This window comes from Ceratotherium simum, chromosome 32 (genome assembly GCF_057802395.1).
Source record: "Ceratotherium simum simum isolate JZ-2026a chromosome 32, ASM5780239v1, whole genome shotgun sequence".
Taxonomy (NCBI): Eukaryota; Metazoa; Chordata; class Mammalia; order Perissodactyla; family Rhinocerotidae; genus Ceratotherium; species Ceratotherium simum.
Window position 1 is genome coordinate 19099812 of NC_141931.1, and position 27269 is coordinate 19127080.

The following is a 27269-nucleotide window of genomic DNA, read 5'->3' on the forward strand; positions in this document are numbered from 1 at the left end:
CATTCATTATCTGTTTTTGCCGATATTACTAACTCAACTTCATCAGTCTTTTCAAATGTCTGCTTTTAATCCTTTTGTTCTTCTCACCTTCTCTTCTCCCACTCTTCTGGTCCTCCCCTTTAAAGATATTTTGGACCACTTTTTGGACTAGTCTTCACGATTACCAGCACAGCGAGCCTGGGTTGCCCGTTTCCATGTCACCAGGACTGTTGAAGAATATGGCTGCAAATCTTAGAGCCTGCAGGGTCCTTCTGGGGCAGCCCAGCCTTGTTTGTTTGGGCTGTGTTTGCCAGCAACGCTGGGAGGGATAAAAGAGTATTGTGTTTGTTGCACAACGTCTTAAAGGGATAGACTTTTTCTCTCAATTATGTGTTGGTGCGAGCAGGGAGGAGCCAGAGGAAAGCAGTTGGTGACGGGCATTGGTTTTGAAGAAAATAGGAAATCGTGTAAAGTAAAAAGGGGTCTCTAAGAAGAAAATTTTTCCTGGTTAAAATGATTCCTATTTTGGATGTAGATCTAGATTTTCTTAGCCTATCCCACTTTCTACCCCCTATCGCAGTTATAATAGAATCACTGTTGAAGTGGCCCCATTAATAGCAGCTGTTCTGTGTCGCTTTCTCCTTCTTCCAGAGGTCACGCTGAAGGTCCACATCAGTGACGCCAGCACCCATCAGCCCGTCCCCGACGCGCTCATTGAGATTTTCACCAACCAGGTGTCCATCGCCTCTGGCACCTCGGGGACAGATGGCGTCGCCTTCGTCAAGTTCCAGTATAAGCTGGGCAGTCAGTTGATCGTCACCGCCACGAAGCATGCCTACGTGCCCAACTCTGCCCCGTGGAAGCCAATCCGATTCCCCGGTAAGGTGGTCTTAACCTTTCTCTGAACAGAGCTCGTGGTCAGGAAGTGATGGAGTCCGATTTTGAAAGTGAAAGTCAGAGAATCAGAAAAATATTGGTTTAGTCTCGACTTTTTGGGCCTGTTATAGGAAGGAAAGGTGGGATCTGGCATGAAGCTGATTGGGCTCCCCTTTATTCTACGCACACAGTGGAATCAAAGCCTTAGGGTGTCTTCTCACTTCCCCAACGTGCTGTTTTGTACCTTATTGATTATAACTAGCAGGATGGGATCGAGGCAGTGCTCTGGAGCGGAGCTTCTTCCCTCAGTTCTGTGGGCCTGAGAGCAAGGCTGGCCAAAGAAGTGGGGAGGGATGGCGAGACTGTCTTCTTCTTTTCCCTGTCTTACCTGCTAAGGAAAAACACTCCTGTGTGTTTCCTCTGCTCTCAATACTCTTCTTCACTTCTGGCACCTCTGATCACCAGATGTGTGGGGTTTTTTCCATATATCAAGCAATTCTCGGATTCTCCAACACTAGCTGGGTGTCCTACAGTTTTACTCAATTCCAACACTATCTACATGGAGATAGCCTCAGATCACACTGGTTAAGTGCTCAGTCCCACAAGACTGTCTCCCTACCCCGATTCAGGTGCCTTTCCCAAGTCCAGGTTGTCACCTGTGCTTCTGACTGACCAGCTGTAGATCAGAGGTTCCCATGACCTCCTCCTTGGGGTCAATTAATTTGCTAGAGTGGCTCATAGAACTCAGAAAAACAGTTTACTTACTAGATTATTTACTGGTTTATTCCAAAGGCTGTTAAAGAAACAGGTGGGAGAGATGCATAGAGCAAGGTATGTGGGAAGGGGTGTAGAGCTTCCGTGTCTCCTCCAGGCCTCCCACCCTCCCAGCACCTCCACGTCTTCACCAACCTGAAAGTTCTCTGAACCCTGTCCTTTGGGGTTTTTATGGAGCCTGCATTACACAGGCATGATTGATTAAATCCTTGGCCATTCGCATTTGTTTCAGCCTCCGGCCCCTCTCCCTTCCCCAGCCCTGATCCTGTGGTTGTCTAGGGCCTTCTCAAAAATCACTACATGAACATAAACTGTGGAGTGGTTGAAAGGGGCTTGGTGTGAATAACAAAAGACACCTTTATCGCTCTCATCACTTAGGAAACTCAAGGGGTTGCGGAGCTCTGTGCCACGAACAGGACCAAGACCAAATACATGTTTCTTATTATAAATCACGATATTGCATTACCGGTCACCACTTCAAAGCGGTCTGCCCACAACAAGGGGCAAGGATGGTGCCTGAGACAGATTCAGCTTGGGATGGGGTAGGTGGGGAGTGGCAGATGGTCCCCCTTTGTCCCCGCACCTCAGGCTCCATCTAGTGCCTTGGCCACATCATCTGTCGGCACCAAGATTGGGTGAGTGACAAGGATGGGCTGAGAGCTGGAGGAGATGCTGCCTGGGTAGTGGGGGCTGTTGGGTTTTGGAAACCGACTGACCTGGGTTCTGGTTCCCAATCTGTGCTTGAGCCCCTCTAGCTTTGATGCCAGTTTCTGTAAAAGGGAGCTAATACCACCTCGTAGAGTCGTTCTGATTAAAAAGCAGTTAACATATGTCAACGACCTTACAGAGCCTAAAACATGGTAGGTGCTCGGTGAATATGTAGCACCCAGCACAGTATTTGGCAGTCCCAATGTTAGTGCTCATCGCTGTGCCACTGAACACTAGACGCACTCCACCAGGGTCCCTGCTGCCTCTGGGACATGTGGGAGCTAGTGCAGCTGCACCTGTCTTATGGAGCCCCAGCATCTACCCTCATTCACAAAACTTTCTTTAGTTCAATTTTTATTTATTAAGTATCTACTGTGTGCCAGACACGGCCCTAGGCACTGAGAATACAGCTCTAGAGACACAGAACTTGCCCCTAGGGAGTTTACGGTTTAGTTATGAAGTCAGCCACAGAAGCCATTTCCGTCTAATGGGATAAATACTCTGATGGATTTATATGTGCATGTGTACGTGGGGGGAGGCTGGAGAGGGACGTTAACCAGCTTAGATGAGTGAATGGAGGCTTCGTGGAGGGGATGAGTGGGGAGCTGGGTCTTGAGGATGAATAGATATTAGCATCAGGAGGTGCTTGTAAAAACATACAGGTTCCAGGACTCAGCCGTTCAGTCTGGGGAAGGTTGACCCAGGAATCTGCATTAACAAGCAACCCCACCCTTCTTGTGGACAAAAGTGTTCACTAAAGTTTGAGACCACTGCTTTGTGAGCTATGGAAAGTAGAGTTGATATAGATACAACTGAGGAGATCATTTAGGGAAATTTTAGAGAAAGGGGGATAAACCTGAGAAATATTCTAGAAAGCCTTGGGGAGTAGATGGGAGAGATATAAGGGAAAAGACGAATTAGAAGAAATGTGAATTGAATCACAGATTTCTGGCTGGTGATAGAGCAGATAGAACTGGTGGGCGATGGGGTTGGGAGACCTCCCTAAAGTTGATTCAATTGATGCAGGAGGTTAAAAGAAGCCCCCTTCCTCCTCCCTGTGCATCCCTTCTCCCCTTGCTCAGGCAAGATGGATGGAGGTGCTAGGGTGGGAGGGGAGATGGGAGGAAATGAATGGGTGTTGGGATCATGGTTGATGACGAGTTTAGGGTAAGGTAGATTGGATTTCAGCTGCCTTTGGGACACTAGATGCATTTGGCCTTTAGTTTGAAATGATCTGGGGTTCAAGAGGTTTGGGAGTCATTAGCAGTGTTGAGGTGAGAATCAAAACCATGAGGTCACCTGAAGAGTAGAGAGGAGTAGACGTGGGACAGAACCCTGAGAAGCCAACAAAGTAGGAAAGATGATCTTTATTAGGTTATATCTAAAGAAAATGTTTGACCCCCTCCTCTTTTCACACTGAGAAATCACTGGAAACAATGGAGAGAAGTTTTAAATGGTATCTGGACACCACAACTCCACCTTTGCTGGGAGAACAGCAGCACAAAGTACAGTCGATTCTCACTATTCACAGTAGTTATGTTCTGTAAAGTCATCACGAACATTGAATTAGTGAATACTGAGTCACTACTTCTAGGGGAAGTGCAGGGTTGAGCTCCTGTGAGCCTCTGGTCACGTTTTCGTCAGCTGATCAATACATCATCTTGTTTTATGTGTGCTCTGTTGAAAGACACCTCATTTAATATATATTTTTGTTCATTACTGTTGAACTCACAGCCAACAGCACTATAACTCATGCCTGAAGGAAGCTTATCTAGCCCATGTATTTTCTCTGCAAGACCCATCCCAGCCTTCCTGCTCTTACTAGACAGCATTTCAGTGCTATTGTTTGAGAAACAGTTTGCTAGAGCAGATGCCTTATGTACGGAAGTCCCAAATGTTGTAGGTTAGAAATGTTTATAAAGCACCCTGCGATGGGCACACACATCTTGAGAGACTGATCACAGGTGATTTCAGAGCTCAGAGACCCCCAGACCAGTCAGCGCAGAGGTTTTCAGGGCCCAGGGAGTGCCATTCAGGATGTGTGTGAGCTCTTGGGGACAGGGTGGTCCAGGTGTCTGCACTTGGAGAGGCAGAGAGTGCAACGCTAGCTAGTTTGGGGATGAGTTGTTTCCTGCAGGCAACATGGCTACAACAATCTGTCCTTTCTTCCTGACCATTAGGTATCCAGTGCCATTGGGAGAAGGGGTCATTGTTAAAGAAGGCTGTTTACCTTTGAAGTGGTTCTGCAAGATTTATCCGAGTTAGATTCCTCCCTTTAGTCCTGGCTCCCACGCGTTACCTGATGCTCCCTCCCAAACCTGGTGTGGATTTCTCTCCCAACTTTGAACTCCCAAGATGAATTCTTTCTTTATTCTTTTTTTTGTTTTTGTATTTGAAATATAATTCATGTACCATAAAATTCACCATTTTGAAATGTGTAATTCACAAGGTTGTACAACCATCACCGCTATCTAATCCCACGATATTTTCTTCACTCCCAAAAACCCCGTACCCATTAGCATTGAGTCACTATATCCCAGTCCCCCCCAGTCCCTGGCATCCACGAATCTCCCCTCTGTCTCTATGGATTTGCCTTTTCTGGACACTGCAGATAAATGGAATCCTACAATATGTGGCCTTTTGTATCTGGTGTCTCACTTAGCATAATGTTTTCATGGTCCATCCATGGTGCAGCATGAATCAGTACTTTATTCCTTTTTATGGGTGAACAATATTACATTGTATGAATAGATCACATTTTGTTTATCTGTCCATCAGTTGATGGATATTGGGTTGTTTCCACTGTTTGGCTATTATGACATGCTTCTATGGACATTTGTGTACAAGCTTCTGTGTGAATATGGATTTTCAGTTCTCTTGGAGTGGAATTGCTGGGTCAATGTTTAATATTTTGAGGAACCACCAGTTTGTTTTCACAGCATCAAGGTGCATCTTATCTTTCTCGTGGTACTTGCCACATTCTGCTTGTGATACAGCTCTTTGTCGTGTGTCCTAGTCCCTTTCTAATGTAGAGCCCTTGAAGGCACAGACATTGATCTTTTCCACAGGATCTAGCACTGGGCTTGCATATAGTGGCAGCTAAATAAATTGACTATGTAGAGAGTCTATGAAAAGAGGGGTCATGTCCCAGGCCAGCTCGCTGGTCCCCTCTGGCGCTATTAAGAGCCAGCAGTGCTAAGTAATTGATATTCTTAGCATCCGATGTTTCTCGTTCCTGATATTTTCCCAGAAAGTCACTTTACCTATGTAGGCCTCAGTTTCGTCCTCTTTAAACCTAGAGACTTGGGTTGGATGAAGTCTTAGGGGCCTTAGAATTTGAGTCTGAGTAGGTGGAGGACAGACCCTAGAGTTCAGATCCTGGTTTCAGTATTCCCCAGCCGAGGGATCTTGGACATGTTAATCCCTTATCTATAAACCCGTTTCCTTACCTGTCAAATGGGCGTGTAATACCTATTTCATAGAGTTATTTTGAGATTTAAATAAATTGCCAAATTAAAGCACTTAGAATAATGTCTGACATGTTAGCAAGGGTTCAGTAATGTTAGTGATTATTATTATTCCATAATACATTTATTTGTTTTCTCTTAAATTCGTGTTCTACCCAGAAACTTGTAGGCTTTGTGAATTTTTCAGTTGGAAGTCCAGGTACTTAAACAAGAATTTTAAAATAGCGCAAGTTCTATCATCTTATTAGTTCCCAGAATAGGGGGGAATATACCTTTATCATGAGGCACACATTAACCTGAGCCCATATTTTTAAAGTTTTTTTTGATGTTAATATCTAACTGTATACATTTACATTCATATAGTGTGTACGTTAATATAGTCCTACTGTGAAAAGATTCAAACACTTTACTAAAAACTTGTAATGAGTAAAAAACGGTTGACCGTTGTAGGGTAAACAGTTGTTATGTGAGAGATTGCAGCATTTGGAAGTCTTTTGCTAATCGTACTTAAAGGAAAAACTGTTTCCTTTCTCTCTACTCACAGTGCTTCTGACACCAGACCAGTGGAGTTTTTTTCTCAAACCAACCAGTTCTCCAACTCTCTGGACGCCAGCTGGGTGTCCTACAATGCAATTCAGTTCTGACAGTAACTACCCAGAGTTAGTGCAGACCCCACGGGTTAAGGGCTCAGTCCCACAAGCCTGCCCCCACTTCAAACGCAAGTCCCAGGTTGTCACCTGTACTTCTGACCAACCGGCTATAAATGGGGGGTTCCCACGACCCCCTCCTCGGGTTTGGTAATTTGCTGTAAAGGCTCACAGAACTCAGGGAAACACTTAACTTACGTTTGCCAGTTTATTCTAAAGGATATTGTAAAGGATACAGATGAACAGCCAGATAAAGAGGTACATAGGTCGAGAGATCTGAAAGGGTCCTGAGCGCAGGAGCATCTGTCCCTGTGGAGTTGAGGTGCTCCACTCTCCCAGCGTGTGGATATGTCTACCAACCCAGAAGCTCCCCGAATCCCATACTTTTGGGATTTTCATGGAGGCTTCATCGTGTAGGCATAATCAATCATTAACTTAATCTCAAGCCCCTCTCTCCTTCCCAGAGGATGGGAGGTGAGGCTGAAATTTCCTAGCTTCTTATTTTTTGTGTGTGTGTGTGAGGAAAATCAGCCCTGAGCTAACATCCATGCTAATCCTCCTCTTTTTGCTGAGGAAGACCGGCTCTGAGCTAACATCTATTGCCAATCCTCCTCGTTTTTTTTTTCCCCAAAGCCCCAGTAGATAGTTGTGTGTCATCCTTCTAGTTTCTGTATGTGGGAGGCAGCCTCAGCATGGCCAGAGAAGCGGTGCGTTGCTGTGAGCCCGGGATCCGAACCCGGGCCGCCAGTAGCGGAGCGCACGCACTTAACCGCTAAGCCATGGGGCCGGCCCCCCAAGCTTCTAATCACGGCTTGGTCTTTCTTATGACCAAGCCCCATCCTCAAGCCATCCAGGAGCCCACCAAGAGTCACCTCATTAGAACAAAAGATGCTCTGATCCCCCATCACTCAGGAAATTACAAGGGATTTAGGAGCTCCGTGTCAGGAACCGGGGGCAGAGACCAAATATATATTTCTTATTGTGTCACAGTACCAAAAATCAGTATTGTTGATTGATTTGAAATCAGACAATACAAAGAATGCAGAGTACCGGAAAAATTAGATTGGACATTTGGATTTAAGTGTCAGCATTCCCTTATACCCATTTTTGTTTTTGCAGTATTTTCTTCACTGAGCCTTGGCCTGCTTCCAGAACGATCTGCTACTCTCATGGTGTATGAAGATGTTGTACAAATAGTCTCAGGATTCCAAGGTATGTTGAGTATTTAAAAAGAGAAGTGACAATAATTTTGGGGCCAGCTACTAAAATCTTATGATGGATAGCTTATCGTCGGGTGGTGATGGCAATGAATTTACCCAGAGCTGGACATAACGTCTGTTGTCCCTCTGAGTGTGCAGCACATTTGAATTTTGGTTAAACTATCCATTGGCTGTGATCTTGTTTCTTATAGGCCCACTTAGCCTTTAAGTGTGTGGGAAAAAAGAAGGGCCTTCACTGCTTTGTGAAGCAGAGCCTCTCTGCTCTTCTCCAAAGGAGAGTATATTCACGTCATGGGCTCAGAGGGCCCCTGCCTGGGCCTCACCGACCAGGGTACAGGGTCACTCGTCAAAGTTCATAAGCATTCAAGGGTATAGAATTTCAGTTTTGCAAGATGAAAAGGTTCCAGGGATCTGTTGCACAATAATGTAAATATACTTAGCACTGCTGAACTGTACACCTAAAAATGGTTAAGGTGGTAAATTTAATATTATGTGCTTTTTACTACAATAAAAAAAAATCTGCCCTAAAAGAAGGTTCATGACATTCGAATGTGGCTTTTTCCTCTCTCATCCCCTCATTTTGTCAGCCCATGTCACATGCAGTGAGGTGTGTAAATGTGACCTCACCCTCTAACCTCTCTTGCAGAGACACTAGCACAGAAGACTTGAGGCATCTCCTCTTTGGTTGGTGTTGGGGTTAAAATTGAGAATAATGTTTGTGTCAAATGTAATTCTGTGCCGAGAAGATCAGTTTTCTTCCATCTAAATCATGGTATTGAGAATGATATTTCCTGGCTTTTAATACTTCATCAGATTAGTCTTCTATTTCCTTTATCCCTTCACTTTAATACCATTTTACGCTAATCATTCTCTGTGTAACCACACGCATGGGCATTGACAAATGAGGTGAACTCATTCATTCCTTTTTTATTGAGTGGCTGTGGGAACACGCAGAGGTGAAGATGCCGCCACTCCTCTTAGATGTGTTTGAAGAGAAAATAAGTAGAAGCGTCTAGCAGCATGTGTGACTGGAGTTGTGGAGAGAAAGCAGGAATAGATGTACAGATTTTGGTGTCATCTGCACAGTGAAAGCCATAAGTTATCTTTTTTCTCCCCCCTGAGGGAGAGCAGAGCTAGCCCTGAGTCCTCTGCATCCTTTCACATTAGAACCACACCCCAGCCTAAGCCCATTGGCCCTGGTACTTTCCAATTTTTCTTTAATTAGCTTTGCTATTACTGTTCCACAACTGAATGATAGTGATTTTTCCCCCCAGTTTTGAGATGTAATTGACATACAACATATTAGTTTCAGATGTCCAACATAACAATTGGATATTTGTATATATTGTGAAATGATCATCACAATAAGTCTAGTTAACATCCCTCACCACACATAGGTATGAATTTTTTTTTTCTTCTGATGAGAACTTTTAAGATCTACCCTCTTTTAGCAACTTTCATATATACAATACAGTATTGTTAACTATACTCCCCATGCGATACATTACCTCCCCAGGACTTATGTATCTTATAACTGGAAGTTTGTACCTTTGATCACCTTCACCCATTTCCCTCACCTTCCATCCCCTGCCACTGGCAACCACCAATCTGTTCTGGTTCTATGAGTTCAGGGTTTTTTTAGATTCTGAATATAAGTGAGATCATACACTCTTTATCTTTCTCTGTCTGACTTATTTCACTTAGCATAATGCCCTCGGGGTCCATCCATGTTGTTGCAGATGGCAGGGTTTCCTTCTTTTATATGGCTGAATAATATTCCATTATATGTATATATATACTGCATTTTCTATATCCGTTCATCCATTGATGGACATTTAGGTTGTTTCCATGTCTGGCTATTGTAAATAATACTGCAGTGAACATGGGGTACAATAGTGGTTTTCTTGAAATGAGGGAATGGTTATGCTTCGTTCTCGTGTTCTTCACTAAGACAGTAACCTTGCTGTCATTTCCACTGGGCTAAATTCTGATAAAGACCTTTGGTTGAAATGATAGCAGCAAGAGACTAACAGCTGTAATGAACGTCCCCGATACAGACAGGCTATGCTGGCCTGTTTGTGTCAGGGTATAGATTAGGATAGTCAGAGTATAATTCTGAGCTGACAGCAGCTCTTCAAATATCAGATGGAATGCACGAATCACCTGGCTGACTTCTTGTTGCCCTGGAGTTCGATATCCACTCAGCATTTCCTGAGGCCTGAGCACGTGGAGCCTGCCAGCTGCTCAGAACTGGCCGGGTTGGGACTCTGCTCATTCTCCTCAGATCTGTTGTCGCTGTGCCCGTATCCATGTGGCAGGGGGCTGGCGGTTATAAAACAGGGAGTTTGACCAACATGTCCCTGCCGCTGTATTTTGTGTTTTCTTTTTCGATAAGCCTTAAGAATCTTTTCTTTTTCACAGCTATGAATGTTTTTATTTTTTAATTTAAAAAACTGACTGCCTACTACATGTTACATGTTGTCCTCAGGGCTGCAGCCACTGTCACTTTCATCACCTGCTCAGGAATTGGAAGTGCTTCTCTTCCTTTTAACTGGTCCTTCTCCTCCGCCTACATTTTCCTCAAAGTTAGTTGTCATCTTACTAGCCCTCCTCATCCTTTGTGTTAGTTTTCTTCTGCTTTCTCTCAGTTGCCCATCCTTTCCTCGAGATGTTGGTCCACCAGCATACCCTTGGGTAGAAAGTTCTCAAGTAGCTGGGCAGCTGGGCCTCTGCGGTGCGGACCTGCCCCTGGGCCTTTAAAAGTGGAGAAGAGCCAGGCCGCAGGATACAGACTAGAAAGGGACATTGTCCAGTAGAACCAAACCCCCACCTTCCCAGAGCCTGCCCTTGCGTCCTCTGGGACTCAAATACACCTTCAGCGAACTCCCTTCCACCTCTTCTCTGAACATTGCCCCCTTCCTGGTCTGAAATGTCCCTGAGGCCACAGCCTTCCCTGCACCTTCTCAGGTGGGAGCTGAATTTTCACGCAGCAGGTCTCTCATTGCACCTCAGTAACACTTAAATTACCCCGCCTCCTTCCTCCTTCCATCACTGCAGCTCCCTAGAAGGTGTGGACCACTCGCCACCAGTCTCTTGGTCACCTTTCCTCCTGGACTCGCGACTTTAGCTCCTGGTTCCCCGGTTCACGCTGCTCCTGTAATTGTTTCTTGGGAATGTTGGCATCCATATGGGTGATGCCCACCTGGTCGCCCGGCTGTTCTTCCACTCCGGGGGTGCTTTTCCTCTACCCCTCATTAATCACCCACTTCCACAGTCACTCCCTAGACCTCCTCATTCCAGCAAATGCACCCTCCAGGCGCAGCCAGCACCTTCCCTCCTCCCACCCCATTGCCACAGCTCACACACCACTGAGGGCTCCAGTGCCCTGACCCACCACATCCTTACCATCAGGATTGCCTCCCTCGCCCGCCTAGGCACCATGGCCCCCTTGCGGACACCTTGAACAATCTTGCTCCTGTGTCCCTCTGCCATCTCCCCTGACTAAATAACTTCTGACCCTGGTTGACCTCAGCCACTCATGGCCACATCAGAACAGCTGCATGTGGCTGGAGGAAACCTCACAGTTGCATCAACTCATTGCACATCTGGTCGTGACCACAGACCTCAAGTGGGCATCAGCCCTACAGGACAGAGGATACTTCCTGGTAATTTATTTTCTGACTCTGCAAGATGTCTGCACTGTCTCCTATCTTCTAACTTCCTGTGTGCACACTCACATGCACGCACTCACATTCTCTCTCTCAGCTAATGACATCTCTGCATACTTCATTGAGAAACCGAGAACCTTCGCCTTCCCACCCAAATCCCCAGCCCTGCCCTCTGCTCCTTGCTGCCCTGGAAGAAGTGTCCTGTTCATTACATGCCAGTCCTTCCGTTTGTGCTCTGCATCCCATCTCTCCATCTCCATAGTTTTTCCCTCTCTCTCCTGCACCACCCTTTCCTCCCACTCTGTTGTGGGCAAGTGTAAAAGTTTGTGCATCTCTGGAAAGTGCTTCCCTGACTGTACTCTGTTCCAGCCACTGCCCTGTTTCTCTGCTGTGCTTGTGGGAGGCTTGTCTGCACTCCCCGCTCTGCTTTCTCATCTCTCGTTCCCTCTCCCACACACTCTGATGTGGGTTCCTTCCTCGTTGCTCCATACCAACTGCCTGGTCAGAGTCTCTTACAGCCCCCTGCAGCCAAAGCCAAGGACATTTCTCTCTTCGTCTCCCTGGACCTCCCCACAGCATTCAGCAGAGACGAGTGGTCACTCTCTCTTGAGACTTTCCTCCCTTCACTTCCATGACATCGTGTCCTGATTTTCTTCCTGTCTCGTGGTCACTTCTCTGGACACTCCAGTGACTGTCCTGGGCCTGCGTTCTTCTTTCTGGTACTCTCCCTAGAAGGCCTCACAGACCCGTGGCTATAATGCTCCCTGGACACGGAACACTCCCAATTTCTTATCTCCAGCCCAGTCTCTCCCCCTGCGATGGAGGCTCGGAGCTGGCTGCGTGTTTGACCTTTCCACTTGGATGTCTGATGGGCATCTCAGACTTACCATATACACACACAACTCTTGATCTCAATAAATGGTGTAAACAATGGCCTAAGTGCTTCCAGCCAACACTCTAGGAATTATCCCTGATTCCTCTCTCCTCACGTCTGGTTCTCTGGCAGAGCCTCTTGTCTCCCTCTGTGGCCACCTCACAAATCCAGGACACCACCGTTCCCCCGAGAGAACTACAGGAGGTTGTTAGCTGGTTGTCCCATTCCTGCCCTTGCCAGCCCCTCGTCTAGTCTTCACAAAGTGAGAGCAATCAAGTCGGCTTGCTTCCGTTCTTCAGTGGTTTTCCCTTTGTCCTTGGAATAAAATCCCAGCTGCTTACACGCAGGGCTGGACAGTCTGTCGGCCCTGAACCTCTGGTGGCTGCCGCAATTGTCTGGAAGGTAGCTGTTGGTAAGAAGGGCTGGAGGTGGCAGTGTTTATACACACAGTTTCCCACAGAGCAGGTTCCCTGCACCCCTCTCCCTCCATATGTACCTTTTAGACCCCACAGTTCTCATTGTCGACTTCTTCTCTCTCCTTCACAGCGCCTTTGGCATCCATTGCACCCACATGTGGATCCCTTCCCAGTCCCTCTCGCCCTGGGAGTGGTGCTAACCTTAATGAGGTGTTTGTGCCAAGGGCCCAAACTGCAGCCCACAGGGTCCATTGCTGTGGCCACACTTTACCCCATTGTGGCTGCCAGACCTTGTCGCTGCCTCCTCTGCTCCTCGCTGTCACCCGCCAACCCTGACCCCTAATTGTCTGCTCTGGTGGCTCTGGGGGGGTTCATGAAGGATCTCAGTATCTGCATCATATGCCCTCGGTGAGCTGTCACCATCTCCCTGTGGAGCCTTTGTGTGTGACCTTCATCTCCCGTTCTTGTACTCCATGAAGCCAGTAGAGCCACAGTGGGCCTGGCCCCTCTAGCCAAGTCATCTCACAGTGATGACCCCTGTGCTTGCCCACACGGGCATTCTTTTCTGCTGCCCGCGTATTGCCCATTTGTGTTGCCATGGCCTGTGCACTTACTCACGCCCTGGTGAGTCTCCATTCAGACCATTGCAATGGCCCCAACTGGTGTACCTGTCTCCAGTCTTTGAGTTAGGATTGGAGCTGGACTTGAGAAATGAACCAGACCTCCCACCTCTTGTAGTTCATTTCCAATACACCTTTCATTAAACTGCCCGAGTAATCTTCCTGGAGCAGAACTGCAGTTCTTTTACTCCATTCAATGGCTCCTCTTTGCCCCTTTGTAAAATAAAATCCAGTTTCCTTACACAGCGTGCACTGGCCTCATGATCTACCCTCAACCTCCCTTCTCAGTGTTCTTCTCCTTCATGTATTGTGTTCTAGCCTACCTGAAGTTCTTTTTCTGTTTTCCATCTGGGATGTCCATCCCATCTTCCAATCTGTCCTCAAGCCCTGCTTGGACATCAAAACCAGCTTTAAGGCCGCGTCCTCCAGGAGGTCTTTTCTTTGTCTTCCCTGGAGATGTGAGTCATTCCCTTCAACCTCAGCTGCCAAGGGGCTTAGATCGTGTGACTCTCAACTCAGGAGTCACCAGTCCATAGTGTGGCCAGGGGCTGGGACCCATCTGGAAGAGAAAAGCTGGAGCCATCAGCTCTTCTCTCTCTCTTCCTTTTACCGGAATTAAATGAAGAACCCAGGAGAGGTGAGAATCTCAGCTGAATGGTCATGAGGTGCAACTGGGTCCGTGACCATGCCAGGCCACCTAGGAGCCCAAGTTAGAAGGGAACAGAAAGTATGAGTAAGAAAAGGGAGCCAGTGGTAGCAGGTCGGAGAGAAGCAGACTGGGGAATAGTAGAGTCACGTCGATGGGACAGGTTTCAAGTGGAATCCACACACTCCTGCCATGTCATCCCAGAGCTGCCCTGAGCCCAGAACCAGGCACTCCTGTGCCTTCCATGGCCTCTGGCTCCTGTACTTGGATTCTGACACATCCCTATCTCCCTTATTGCCCCTCATGTCCTTATCAGTAACCAGAAGTGGTGAATTAAAATGACGCTCCAGGTGGGGTCTTTATGTTTTTCTGATACCTCCCTTTCTACCGCATTTGCTAGTATACCTTATCTCTCCGACTAAAATGTCAAAACCTGAAGGGCCAGGACTGTGTCATTTTCATCTTAGCACCCCCAGGGCCTGGCCGCACACCTGCCTTATGATAGGTACCCAATGAGCAATTCACTGAATGATTGAGTAAATGAATCTAAAAAAGCAGTCCAAATCCCACCACTCTTTGCTCTTCTTCTATAGATTACTCACGCGACGGTCAATTATTTTCTTTGTTGTGGCTGCTAAGAAGAGGACAGTTCACACACACAATGTGCACACATAACACGCAGAGAGAGTGGTTGAATAGCTCTTTCTCCCTCTAAGGAGTGAGAAGCATGGTCATGTTATAAGCCCAAGGACATAAATCATTCAGGTAGTTTTTGTTATGGTTAATGTATTCAGTCTGTTACATCACTCTCTCCTGTACATCATCAGAAACTAGCCAAGAACCATTTCTCCCTTTCTAAAAAATCACTTGCATTCCAGCTTTTTAAAATTACAGAAATTTTGTTAATTTTTTAACTTACCTTACTTTATGAGTTTAATAATTGTCAGTTGTATTTTTCCTTGTCTCAGTAGAGTTGAGGCATGGCAATAATAATACTGGATGTTCTTGTTTGAAAGTTTTCTTATCAGTTGGAAGGAAAGCCATCTGGAGATAATTTTTGGTCTTTGCAGTTCTGTTCAATAAAACCAATATAATACCGAATTTATAAATGATAGATTAAATTTTTATTCTCAGACCGGTCAAGTGTAGGTGCATTAAATTTTTTCAAGTGGATTCAGAGGAGAAAAATAAATAAATTCTTGCCTGATCAGAAATGTAAGTACTGTAAGCCATTTGAATCTTAGTGTGTTGTTCAGATGTTATAATGTATGAAACTCTCCTCAGAAAAAGTAGGTAAAGGGCAGGCCCAGTAGCGTAGCGGTCAAGTATGCACACTCCGCTGCAGTGGCCCGGGGTTCGGATCCTGGGCGTGCACCGACGCACCGCTTGTCAAGCCATGCTGTGGCGGCGTCCCATATAAAGTGGAGGAAGATGGGCATGGATGTTAGCCCAGGGCCAGTCTTCCTCAGCAAAAAAAAAAGAGGAGGATTGGCAGATGTTAGCTCCAGGCTGATCTTCCTCACAAAAAAGAAAAAGTAGGTAATATGATGAGAGTTCAGTGATGAAGCTTCACACACGTGTTGTCATAGTTTTGGGTGATGCCATTGTTTGGTTTCATGTGACAATAAAGTAAAAGATTTAATGAATGATGGCCACTAGGTGGGAGATGGAGACAGGAGAGGAGGGGAAGGAGGCCATGTTCTCATTAGTCAGATGCTTAAGGCCTCAGCTGAAGTTTCTGTTTTGAAATATTTACAACCAAATAAAATAGAATAAACTCGTGGTTAATGAGAGTTTTCCTTGAAAAATAAAAAGATTTCCCACTTGTTTTCTTCTCTGTAGGTATGGTATGTATTTTCAATTCTGACCACATACAGCATAAAACTATTCTCTCATCAGATATGGGATTATGTAGAGTGCCATCAGACATACGAGGTGTATGATAAATGCAAGTTTCCAATGGAACCAGCCTTAGCAGTCAACGATCCTTTCATTTTAAAAATAAGGAAAGCAATCGTGTTGTTATTGTTGACATTGTTGTATAAAGAAAGTCTGGAATAGCCTTATGATAACAGTATGGCGAAGGGGAAGGGCAACTTAATCATCGGTTAACTATCAGGATTCTTCCCAACATTGGCTGTATCTGAAAATGTGCTCATTGTCACAGAATGCTAGCAAATTGCTTTTAAACTTTTCGATGAGATGGTAAGAGAGAACGCTTGTCAGTTATTTTATAAGAATCATTTTCTTTGGGAGTGTTTTGTACTTTGCTGAAAAAGGCGTTCACACCAAAACCTTGTGGGGAGGAGTTTGCTGGTGATTCCAAAGTTTACATCTCAAGATTATTAATTATAAGGTACAGATGATAATGCTGGAGTTGTTGGAATGTTGGGGACTAGAAGCTCTGGCTCCCGAAGCGTCTAGCAGACCCTCATGCTGTCTCAGGAGAAACGGGGCATTTTGTTGACTCAGAACATGGTGTCGGTAAACAAGAAGGTACCATAAAGATGCCCTGGACTGCTCACAGCCACACTGTCGTCAGGCCTGTGGGCACCACCTAAGTTGGTGGTCTCCATCCTCTGCTGGGCCTCTTCGCTGCTCTCTTCACTGTACCCTAGACGGTCCTTTTTCTGTTCCCCAGGGTGGTGCCGTAAGCTCTCCACCGCACTCTTCACCCCACCCCACCTTCGTGCCCTCCTCTTAGCAATGACTTTGCCAACAGGGAAGATGGAGGCCAGGAGGGAAGGATGCCTTCGGTGGCCTTCTTTCTACCCCTTTTCTAAGAAGATGTTGTGACATGCCCTCCTGTGGTTCTTCCCCTCCAACCATGAGCCCCTTCCATTCACACTCGATCCCATTCCTCATGTCGTCCTTTCCCACCTCCCTCCATTTGTGCTGAATCTTCCATTTTTCTCTTCTAGTTCTTTCTCGGCTCCCCAAATTACGAAGTCTTTGCTATTCCAAGAGAAACCCTTCTCAATCCCTATTTCTCCTTCAAGTTCCAGTCTTCTTGTTTCCTTTCCCTCCCAGACACTGGAGAAGTGTGCCCTCGCGAATTGCACGCCTCCAACTCCCTTTTGCTTTGCCTCACGTGTTCTTTAGGAATTTCTCATGCTGAGTTCAACAGAGACCAAGTTGCCAGCTCCGGTGGCCACTTTCTGGTTCTTGTCCCCTCTGACTTCTCCCCGGCTGTGCAAACCTAACCCTTCCTCCTTCTTGAATCTCTCTTCTTCCTCGTCCCTCTTGCTACCCATCTCTTCTTCACTGCTTCTCAGTCTCCTTGGCAGGTTCTTACTTCCCTGCCTTCCTCGTATTCCAAAAATGGCTTTCAACCCCAGCTGCCTCTTCAGTTTTGATTCCCTGGGCCACTGTCTTTATTTGGAACCTTATCGTTTCTCAGTTGAACTCTTTCATAACAGCCTCCTGATCACTCTGCCTCTCTCCACCCACAGTAGCTCCCCACCTGGCTATCAGAATTGGCTAAAAACAAACGAGATGAGTTCATTTCCATACCAGTAACCCCCGTAGACTCTCCCCTGCAGACCGCCTCCAGTCCACGCTCCTGAGCAGGATGTACCCTGCCCTTCACAAGCCTCCTCCTCTGCCCCAGGCCCCACGCAGCCTGCACTGGCGCCCACGGAAGTCCTCAAGCTTCCTGCACATACTCGACCTGCCTTCTGATGTGCTCTCTCTTCCATCGGCCTCCGCGTGGCCTCAAGACACAGTTCACAGATAGCACCTGTGGAACTTCTTTTCTCCCGGACGGTTGGTGGCTGTCTCTTGACGTTTCTCCTGTACTTTTTAGCATAGCTCTCTTATTTTAGCACCTAAAACACTGTGATAATTAAGCCATTTCCATGACTGCTTTCTCTACTCTTAAGTTCAGGATGGACGACAGAGCCTTTGTTCTTTTCCTCTTCATATCTTCTGTGCCTGTTACAGAGGAGACTCTCGGTACATGTTGTTGGGACCATTGTGAGGATGCTCAGAGTATCTTGTGCAATGGTTCTCAGCCAGGGGCAGTTTTGCCCCCCAGGGACATTTGATAATGTCTGGTGATGTTTCTAGTTGTCACAACTTGGGGGCTGCTACTGGCATCTAGTGGGTAGAGGCCAGGGATGCTGTTAGACATGGCCATGCAATGCACAGGACAGCCCTCCTCCCCAACAAAGAATTACCTGGCCCAAAACGTTAAGGGGAACATTCCTGAGATTTGAGGAACCCTGACCTGGTCAGAAGTAAGACAGACCATTATTGGAATGGAGTGAGTTGCCCAGTATAGCTCTACATTCAGTTCTATAAATATTGTTGAGTGCCAGCTGTATACAGGACACAGTGTGATGTGTTTCACAGAATATCTGCTTTTAAGGAGCTTCTGTCTAAAAGGGAGAAGAGGTGGGAAATTACTGCTCATCCTGCACCTATTATTTACCAGGAGGCACTGTTAGGCATCATGCGTGTGTGTTCTGATCCAGCATCATGGCAACCATATGATGAGCAGGCGTGATTCATACCCATTTTAAAGATAAACAACCTGAAGCCCAAAGTCACTCAACTGGAATGTGGTAGAGGCAGGATTTAAACATAGAGCTAAGTGGTTCTGCTGCCCATGTTCTCTTCTCATGGCACCTCTGATTAAAGAGATGTGCAAATATCCAAATAAATATAACACAAGGCACAGAGAGATCAGTGCTGTACGTGAGACACAGTTAGAGCTTAGAGCTTGAGGTGGGATCACGAAAGACTACATAGACGAGGTGGCATTTGAGATGCATCTTGGACGGGGTGTAGGTTACGCAAATAGAGACGAGGGGAGGGAGCTTCAGACGTGGAGAGAAGCAGGAGCGCATACGGAGAAGCAGAGGGTCGTGCAGACATGCAGAGCTGACTGGCAATAAGGGAGCATCTCTTCTGAGGTGGGCGTGGTGTGCTAGGAAGGGAGACCGAGGTTAGAATTAAAAGAATCCATTTCTGCCTCTTACAAGCAGAATGACTTTGGGCAAGTCACTTAACATCTCTGGGCCTCAGTTTCCTCCCCCATAAAGAGAGGAGAGAGTTCCCTCTTCACGAGGTTGTTATACATATTAAGTGAAATAATATGTATATAAGAACTTCGTAAATTCTGAAGCACTGAACTCTGCACCTCTCACTTACGTGAAAGGTGGAGTGGTAGTTTGAGTCTATGTTGGTCTATAATCGTTGCCGCCATTGTTAATTTTTAAGTGGTGGAGATCCAATGAAGGTTTCTGGGCAGGGAAAGTGGAATTTTAGAACAGTCCATGGGTCGGTAGATGAAAAGGAGTAAGGGGAAGCCCAGGGGCCGGTTAGGAGACTTTTATAATAGTTGAGGCAAGGAGTGATGTAGGTAGTGTAGGATGGAGGCAGGAGGGGAGGCAAAGGTGATGCTAGAAACGTTGATGAGGAAAGATTGGCCAGTCCTGGCACCTGAGGGAATGTGCAAAATAGTAGAAAGGGAAAATGATGACGACGCCCTGGAATCAAACGTGGATGTTGGGGACAATGGGGTTTTGTTAAGTGGGAGGGAAGGTAGGTGATGTCTAAAATCAGAGTGACTGGTGGGCATCCAGGTCGAGGTGTCTAGAAGGCAGAGGAAATGCAGACATGGAGCTTGGCAGAGAGTCCCAGCCTGGACAGGAAGGTCACAGCTGAGGTTGTAGCGCTGGAGGGGCGTCAGAGGAGACAGTCCAGAGACAGCAGAGGCACCTGAAGGCAGCCCTTTAGGGACTGTTTCATTGGAAGTAGGAGGAGAAAAAAAGGACTTGCAGAGGAGAAAGCGGGTTGACTGTGGAGAGAGCAGAGAACAGGACCACAAATGCCAAGGAGGAGGGAATTCTGGGCGCGGGCGGTGAACAGTGTGGACCATTGTGACGAGGTTGGCGAGGATGACGCTGGGAAGTGGTCGTGGGGTTTGCAGATTCTGTAGTCCTCAGTTGACATTTCCAAGGGCAGCCTGTGTTGTGGGTGAAAAGCCACATCACTGGGGGCTGGGGGATGGAGAGAAGGCAGTCGCTTATGGGAATGACAGAGTTAAAGTCATGTTTTCTTGTTATTTTTCTAGATGAGGAAGAAATGAGTATATTTGCTGCTTGAGGAGGAAAAGCCCGTAGAGAAAGATGATTGATGAAGGGAAGAAGAGTTGCTTGAGCTGAGCCCTGCAATAAAATAAGCCAAAGTGAGGATGCTTGGGTTGACCTTGGAGGAGAGCAGGGACAGAAGAGACAGAAGAGAAGAGGGAAGAAAGGGTTTAAAGTGCAGAGAGAGGAAGTGGTGGCCCTGGTATTTTCAGTAGAGTAGGGTCTGAGCATTTGGGCATGGCAACGGAGCCCTGAGTTTGAGAAGAACAGAGAAACTTTGGAGCAGCTGCTGTGGGGAATGTGGGAGAGGCATCCTGAGAAGACCGACAGACCTGTCCACCCCTTCCTCCCATCCCCACCAATCACATCCCTTTCTGAAAGGTGTGGGATTTTAGCACCTTTAGTACATGAAGATGGGCTTTATGTACCTAGAACATAACCGCCCCCCCCATCCCCACGCATACCCACATTAGATTTTATTTACACTCTGGTTTAGAATAGCTTCAACCCTTACACTCCTCTGATGTTTTTTTGGTCCTCTCAGCAGGCAGAGGTCTTGCCTGTGTTCCACAGTGGGGAGCGTGTTTGGTTCCTGAGCACACAGGTATTCATGTCATGCTGTCACAGCATGTGTCACATCAGTTGGTTTGGTACCCAGGCATGGACCTACACCAGTTGTCCGCAGCCATGCTGTGGTGGCGACCCACATACACAACAGAGGAAGATTGGCACATATGTTATTAGCTCAGGGCGAATCTTCCTCAGCAAAAAAAAAAAAACAGGTTTCTGATCCAGGGTTGAAAGGGACCCTGGAGTAGGTATAAAGACCATCAGCTGTGGGCAGGGCTGTTGTGCCAGGGCAGCCATGGACTGGGGAGAAGGAGCCTCCAGCCAACCACAGGGAAAACACGGTCTGCCTCAAGCCAGGGGTAGGAGATGCCGTGACCAGAATGTCGGGGCAGACCAGCACTTTTGAGGAACCGCTTTATTTTAATTGGGAGAAATGTGTACTTTTCTTGGTAAGTGCTACAACTCCCATTTCTATTCATTTTTGTCTGTTTTTGCTGGGTTTGTGCAAAATGACTTAGCACCTTCACAGGTTGTGACTGTCGCCACAGCCTTAGGTAAAAACAGGTTCAGGTTTGACAATCAAAACAACATCTCGAGCAAAGTGAAACTGTGGGTGATGTCACAGGGTAACCGTCTGGTGGGGCCTGTCGGCTCAACGGTCCTTCTGCACGGAGGGGTTGGGTGTGGGGAAGAGAACCTCGCTTCACGTCATCTCAAGCGTCTCAACATAAAGCCTGCAACATAATATGTTGCAATAGGATGCACCCGCCAGAGTAGACTGGACACCAGTGGCAGCTTGCACAGAAGGAGGAGGGCTCGTTACTGCCAGGCTCTAGTTTGTAATTCTTGTCCAGGCTGCTCCTTTAATTCCCTTGCTCTGCTGCATTGTGGTCTGTGGACTTAAACCAGATTTTACCAGGAACACGGAAGGATGTGTTTGTTACAGTATCAAAGGGTATCTCTTGCCTTGTTTGTGTAAAATAGATTGTCATCTACTTGTTTCCCTTACATGGACTTTCCCAAAATGTTACCCCTTTTTCACAGGCAAATGCTATGCAGTGAAAAGACCACTCACAAATAGAACTTGGAAAGCTTTTTGTTAAAAACCTAAATAACATCCTGTGTCAAAACAAATGTGACAATGGGCTATTATTTCGGTCCCCATAATAGCATGTTGTCACATCTGTGCGTCCTGCGGGAATGGGGGATGGGCGGAGATGGGGGGAGGAGTGGGGGCGGGGGAGGCACGGGGAACCTTGGAGAAGCACTTCTGGTTTTGCATTTTCTAAAAACAGAAACTGCTCCCGCGGGAGGTAACTCAGGGTTGATTTCTGCAGGTGCCCGGCCGCAGCCCCGTGTCCATTTCCAGAGGAGAGCCCTTAGGTTGCCCGAGAACAGCAGCTACAGCGACCTGACCGCTTTTCTCACGGCCGCCAGCTCCCCCGTGGAGGTGGACAGCTTCCCTTATTTGCGAGGATTGGATGGAAATGGAACAGGTAATCTGAGTCTCTTCTCTTTTCAGCAGGGGCTCCTGTGTTTGAATCTTTCCGTGTGGCTGGAAGTGTTGGTATGAAGGAGAGAGCTGGACCGAAGTTGTGGGGGGGAGCTCTTCGTACAAGTTTAAGTGCATCGAAACTGTGTTATTTAAGGAATTCAGTCTGCACCACTGCAGAGTTGAATTTTCGTGAATTTGTCTCTTTGAGCCTTTCTGCTGGTACCAGCTGCCTTAAATTAAGCACCTTCTCTGAGCTCTTCAATTCAGGAAAGTTTTCATAACTGAAATTGATTAAAAGTGTAAGATCAGAGTTAGAGGTTTTCTGCCCCTGTGTCCTCAGCCTCGACCCGCTTGCCCCTGGAATGTGTGTCATTGGAGCAGCCTGCCTGGCTGCCCTCGCAGAGATGCACAGCCCCACCCACTCACGTGTCACGGCTGGGAGGGGCAGGGGTGGCATTGTGTCTGATTCCGAGATGAGCAAACCAGGACTCCCCGCCCCACCAGCACATGGAGCGTTCAGGCAGGAGGAGCTTCTGTTGTCTACCGGCTGTGTCCATCCAGCATTTCCTCACATTTTTCCTTTCTCCACACTTGCTCTCTCTGCCTTCCATTCGGCAAAGAATGATCAGGCTCTGAAGTTGAATTTGAATCCTCTCCTGGCAGACCTCTTAAGTCAGCTCGGTCATTATCACCCTATTTGGGCATGACACATTGCTCAAAGATCAGAGAAACTGAAAGCCACCAGCCAGAAAATATGTAATAATTCCTTATCAGAAAAAGACTGGAGACATGCGCCTTCTACCTCCGTTCACGTCCAAGGGCACAGTTCATCGGGGCGCTCGCGCTAACGTGGTCCCTAGTCCTCCTGGTGAATGGATGGTGGGATTCTGAAGTCCTGAAGTCTTGACTTGTCTCCCTCTTCTTTTCCCCGACACCGTAGACTAGTCACAACATAAACTTGAAATCCAGAGGCTGTTCTGGGTTCAATTCTGCTAGGTGAGTAAGTTATTGCATTTCCCAGGAACACTTTTATTGAATTTCACTTAATTGTCCAGTGCTTTACATAAACTAATCATTCCAAAAAAGCTTTTAAACTTGAAATGTCTGATCCGTTTTGTAGAATGTTGATAAACATCTGGTTATGGATCAGGGTGACCGGGTGACTTGTTATTTACTTTTTTGCTCTCTGTGGTACCTGTTTTCAGAAATGTTTCTTCCTCCTTTAATTTTTGCGTGATGATGATGTGATTAATATGCCAGCCGTTGGTCATTGGACAGATGCATGAAAGTCATCTTAAGTAGACATTATTGGAAAGAAAATGTTGGCTTTTACTTTAAATGCACAAGCCTGAGAGAAAAGCACTGTTTGGGGAAACATAATAAATTACAATCTGAGACCATCAGGAAACCTCCTTCCAGTCTCCCTGACAAAATGGCGCACCACCATAAAACCCTAAGTTGGAGGGACGACCTCATTCCTCAGAGCTCATTAATTTCTCTGTGCCCCGCTTCCAAGAGCTCCTGAATAAATTATGAAATCCGAGACGACGGGGAAGAACACGGAGACATAGGACTATTGATTTTAGAGGAGTTTGTTTTATTTTAAAATCACTCTGTTATTTCAGAGGGAAGAGAGAAGGTCTTTGGAAGGTTACATCCAACTTCTTTTCCACTGAAATAACTGAAAGTTAACCTAGGAAGATTCAGACCTTTGAGAGCTGCCAGGCAAGGTGGCCACCCAGAGGTGTGTTCACTGGCACTGTGAGGGCATGGGAGCGTGGCCTCTGTTGCGCACCCCAACATCGCATCACTAGGTACCCGTCTCCAGTTCGGCTATGTGCACAGCTTCTCTTCTGCCCCCCCACAGTTGTTCACCTCCTGTTTTATAGAACACATTTAAGAGATTTCAGCTTAGGGTGAGAGCCTGGACCACACACACCTGTGTGAGATGACAGGTTGTAACTGGAGCTCAGGGAGGGTGAACGGAGGCCACAGATGTGATCAGAAAGTGCTCCGACGGCTGGTTTCCTTGGAGCGTCCTAAGGGGAGTTGTATCCGGTTTAGAGGGAGCTTCCAGAGTTGTAAATAGAGAAACACAGCCACGTGGAGGTTCGGCCACTTCCTCACTTGCTCATTCCCATCCGTCCTCTAGCTTCCTGACCTCACATAGGACAGCCGCATCACACACGCAGGCCAGGGACACTGCGCCTTCACAGCGTCACACTCTCCCCTCTAGTTGCTAAGGAAGCACAGAACTGTTCTGTGGCATTCTTGAGGGGTCTTCAAGAAATTACTTCTACTAGTAACTCCAGGAAGACAGAGAGAGGTCAGTAAAATGACTCATGTGCGAAATTTCCCTATAGTCTAGAAGAGTTGGTAATAGAATGCAGAGCCGAACAGAATTCTAGATGCAATCTGGGCAAAACCCCTCCTGTTACAAGTGACGAGTCGGAGGCCTCCTACCGTGGTCCATTGGGGCTGCCCCCTCATCCTGCTGCTTTTGCCTGATACCTGTCTTTATTCAGACATCCCGAGAGCCAGGTAACATCAAGAGGGAACAGGAAGGAAAGGCCTCGTTATGTATAGAACTCAGTGTTGTGTGTGGAGTTGCAGTCTCATAACAAGGGCTGGAAGGAAAACAGTTTAGCCCTTCACAGTATGAATCGTTCCAGAATAAAGAAAGTGGGAGGCTAGAGGGAGGGTCATTTGGAAGCACGGAGTAGGAGCAGGCATCTCACGGAGCACTGACAAGGGAAAGAAGCCTCAAGAAAGCAGATGTAATTGCCTGCGGTGTCTTCAAACAGAAGTTTTAAAAGAACATTAAATCGAATGTTCTAAGCGAAGGCGTACTGCTTTAAATTAATATGCGCTTTTCTGCATTGCTGTACTTACTTCTGGATGTTTATAGCTGAGTCTGTTTCTTTCCGTAGACTCGCAGGAAAGCATCTAGTCCAACCTCCGTAGTTTTGCAGATTAGAAAAACAGACCCCAGAGGAGTAGAGTAACTTGCCCGAGGCCACGTAAGTAGTTAGGGTGAATCTGGTCCTCCTGGGCCAGGAATGTGCAAGATAATAGGAAGGGAGAGTAGAAGGGTGATGAGTGGGGACAATGGGGATGCCCTTCCTAGGAATCAAGAGGCAGAGTTCAGTGGGAGGAAAGGATGGATGATGAGTCTAGAGCGCCTCTCTACTCCACTTGCTGCCTCCTTATTCGGGCATCCTGCCTCAGGTTTGATGAAAGCAGCAGCTAACTGAAAACATTATCTCTAAGTTGTTTATACAAAGTCTAGTAAGTTCCTTGATTTCTCTGTAGTTTTAGGTTGTATCTCATCAAGAGAGTCTAACAGAACCTAGAGAGATACACTGTAGACCTGGCTTGCCTTCTTTGTACCTTTGGGCAGCTGGCACATTTAGGTGTCCATCCGCAAGATATTTTGGCCAGAAATATGGTAAATTCTGAATTTGGTAAAGAAAACCCTAAAATGAAATGGTTGGATTAAAAGATTTCAGAACTCGAATCTGTGGTTCCAACATGGACTTTTTGATGAAATTCCCATCTCCATGCCTTTCCCTTCATGGAAAAAGAGAGATGGGTATAAATTATAAAAGGTGCTACTGTCATTAGCTATATTTGCTCTACGAAGGTTAGCTGTAACTTGTTGAAACTCTTAAAATTCACTGGATTTACTTTAAATGTGAAATTTCGCACTGACCAGAGATTTGCATTAGCTCTGGTAGTTGATGGGTAAGTAAGTAAATAAATAGGTTAACAAGAAATCCTATAGGTTGGGTTCTAATGTAGCTTAAATTTTTTATCACTGTGTTTTCGTCATTGTGTTCAAGGAAGGATTTAAAATTATGACAGAATACATTTCGTGATACTATATTTCACTGGAGAAAAATCTTTCTAAAATGGATTGCTTAAGTGTATAAATATAATATCGCTCTCATAAGCATTCCCTAATTTATCTGTGAAATAGACAGTCATTAAAGCATTGGCTTGGATAAAAGGCCTCTAATGTAGAGTGATTGGTATATTAAATTCCTTTTAAACGGATCAAAATAACAATGGCAACTAAAATAACTCGTAAATATTTCAAGTCCAAGTTTTCAATCTTGTACTTTTCGTAGAAGTAAGTGAATATTTTGAAGCCCGCCTTGAAGAAATTCACCTTTTTTTGTTTAAGCAGTTTCTAATTTAAAACATCTGTTTCATTATGGTGATTATTAATTAATTAACACATGCATGTGGCTCCCTTTGTATAGGAGTCGGTTTCAGGGATTTCCACACACACCTTCTTCTCACATTATACACAAGTCCTTCCCTTTTGAGGCCCTTGGTGACAGCAAAGTACAGTAGTTAGATCAGCACACTTGAGCTTGGATCCCAGCCCTGCCACAAACTAGGGTATTGCCCTTAGGCAGCTCTCATTTAGTGCCCTCTCTGAGCCTCAGTTTCTTTACGTGTAAAATGAGGATTTTACCCACCTTAGAAGGTGATGGTGAGGATTGTGTGTGTAAAGTGCTTAAAGTGTGTAAAGTGGCGTATGGGAGGTACAATACTCAGTAAATGGCAGCTGTTACTATTTTCTTGCAAACAGTTTCCGCAGACCCACCTGGGTCCTTTGTGCTCATGTGATGGAGAATGCCTCTTGCTTCCAGGAAATGGCACCAGGTACGACCTGACCCCGGTCACAGCTGTCAGCGTCCACTTGCTCAGCAGTGATGGAACACCGGTGCTGGTGGATGGTCCCATTTATGTCACCGTGCCCCTGGCCACGCAGAGCAGTCTGAGACACAATGCCTACGTTGCAGCGTGGCGGTTTGACCAGAAACTGGGTAAGCAAGACTTCTGTGCCAGTGATAGGCTAACAGATGACTTGATTACTGTTCAGTTTTCCTTTCAAGAAGCCTGTGCAAGTCTCCTTTCCTTGAAGTCACTTGATGCTGCTGCTCATAGCACATTGCATGGTTTCTGGCGGGTAAAGCTTACTCCGCCATGCCATTCGGGCACACTCTTTGGAGTTTTATTTTTTTTCCTTGCACATATAAGCTAATTTACTTAAAAAGAATCTTTAAAGGTTATTAGAGCTAAAATTGACTTTCCTAATCTTTGTCCTTTTATTCTTTAGAAGGAATATACGATCTCTCTTGGTCTTGTGGTTTTCTTTTTTTGTTTTCTGAAAAGGGAAAAACATTGCCAACATGGTACAAA

At 46.3% G+C, this 27269-nt stretch overlaps 1 protein-coding gene across 1 annotated transcript in view; it reads left to right on the forward strand.

Moving 5' to 3' along the window:
- FAM171A1 (family with sequence similarity 171 member A1) overlaps positions 1–27269 on the forward strand; it is a 128877-nt gene that overhangs the window by 71864 nt on the left and 29744 nt on the right. Inside the window, exons 2-5 of the mRNA XM_087420791.1 lie at positions 631–858; positions 7571–7663; positions 21898–22056; positions 26717–26893. Of these exons, the coding sequence (XP_087276917.1) occupies positions 631–858; positions 7571–7663; positions 21898–22056; positions 26717–26893 (657 nt within the window). The remainder of the gene's footprint in view (positions 1–630; positions 859–7570; positions 7664–21897; positions 22057–26716; positions 26894–27269) is intronic.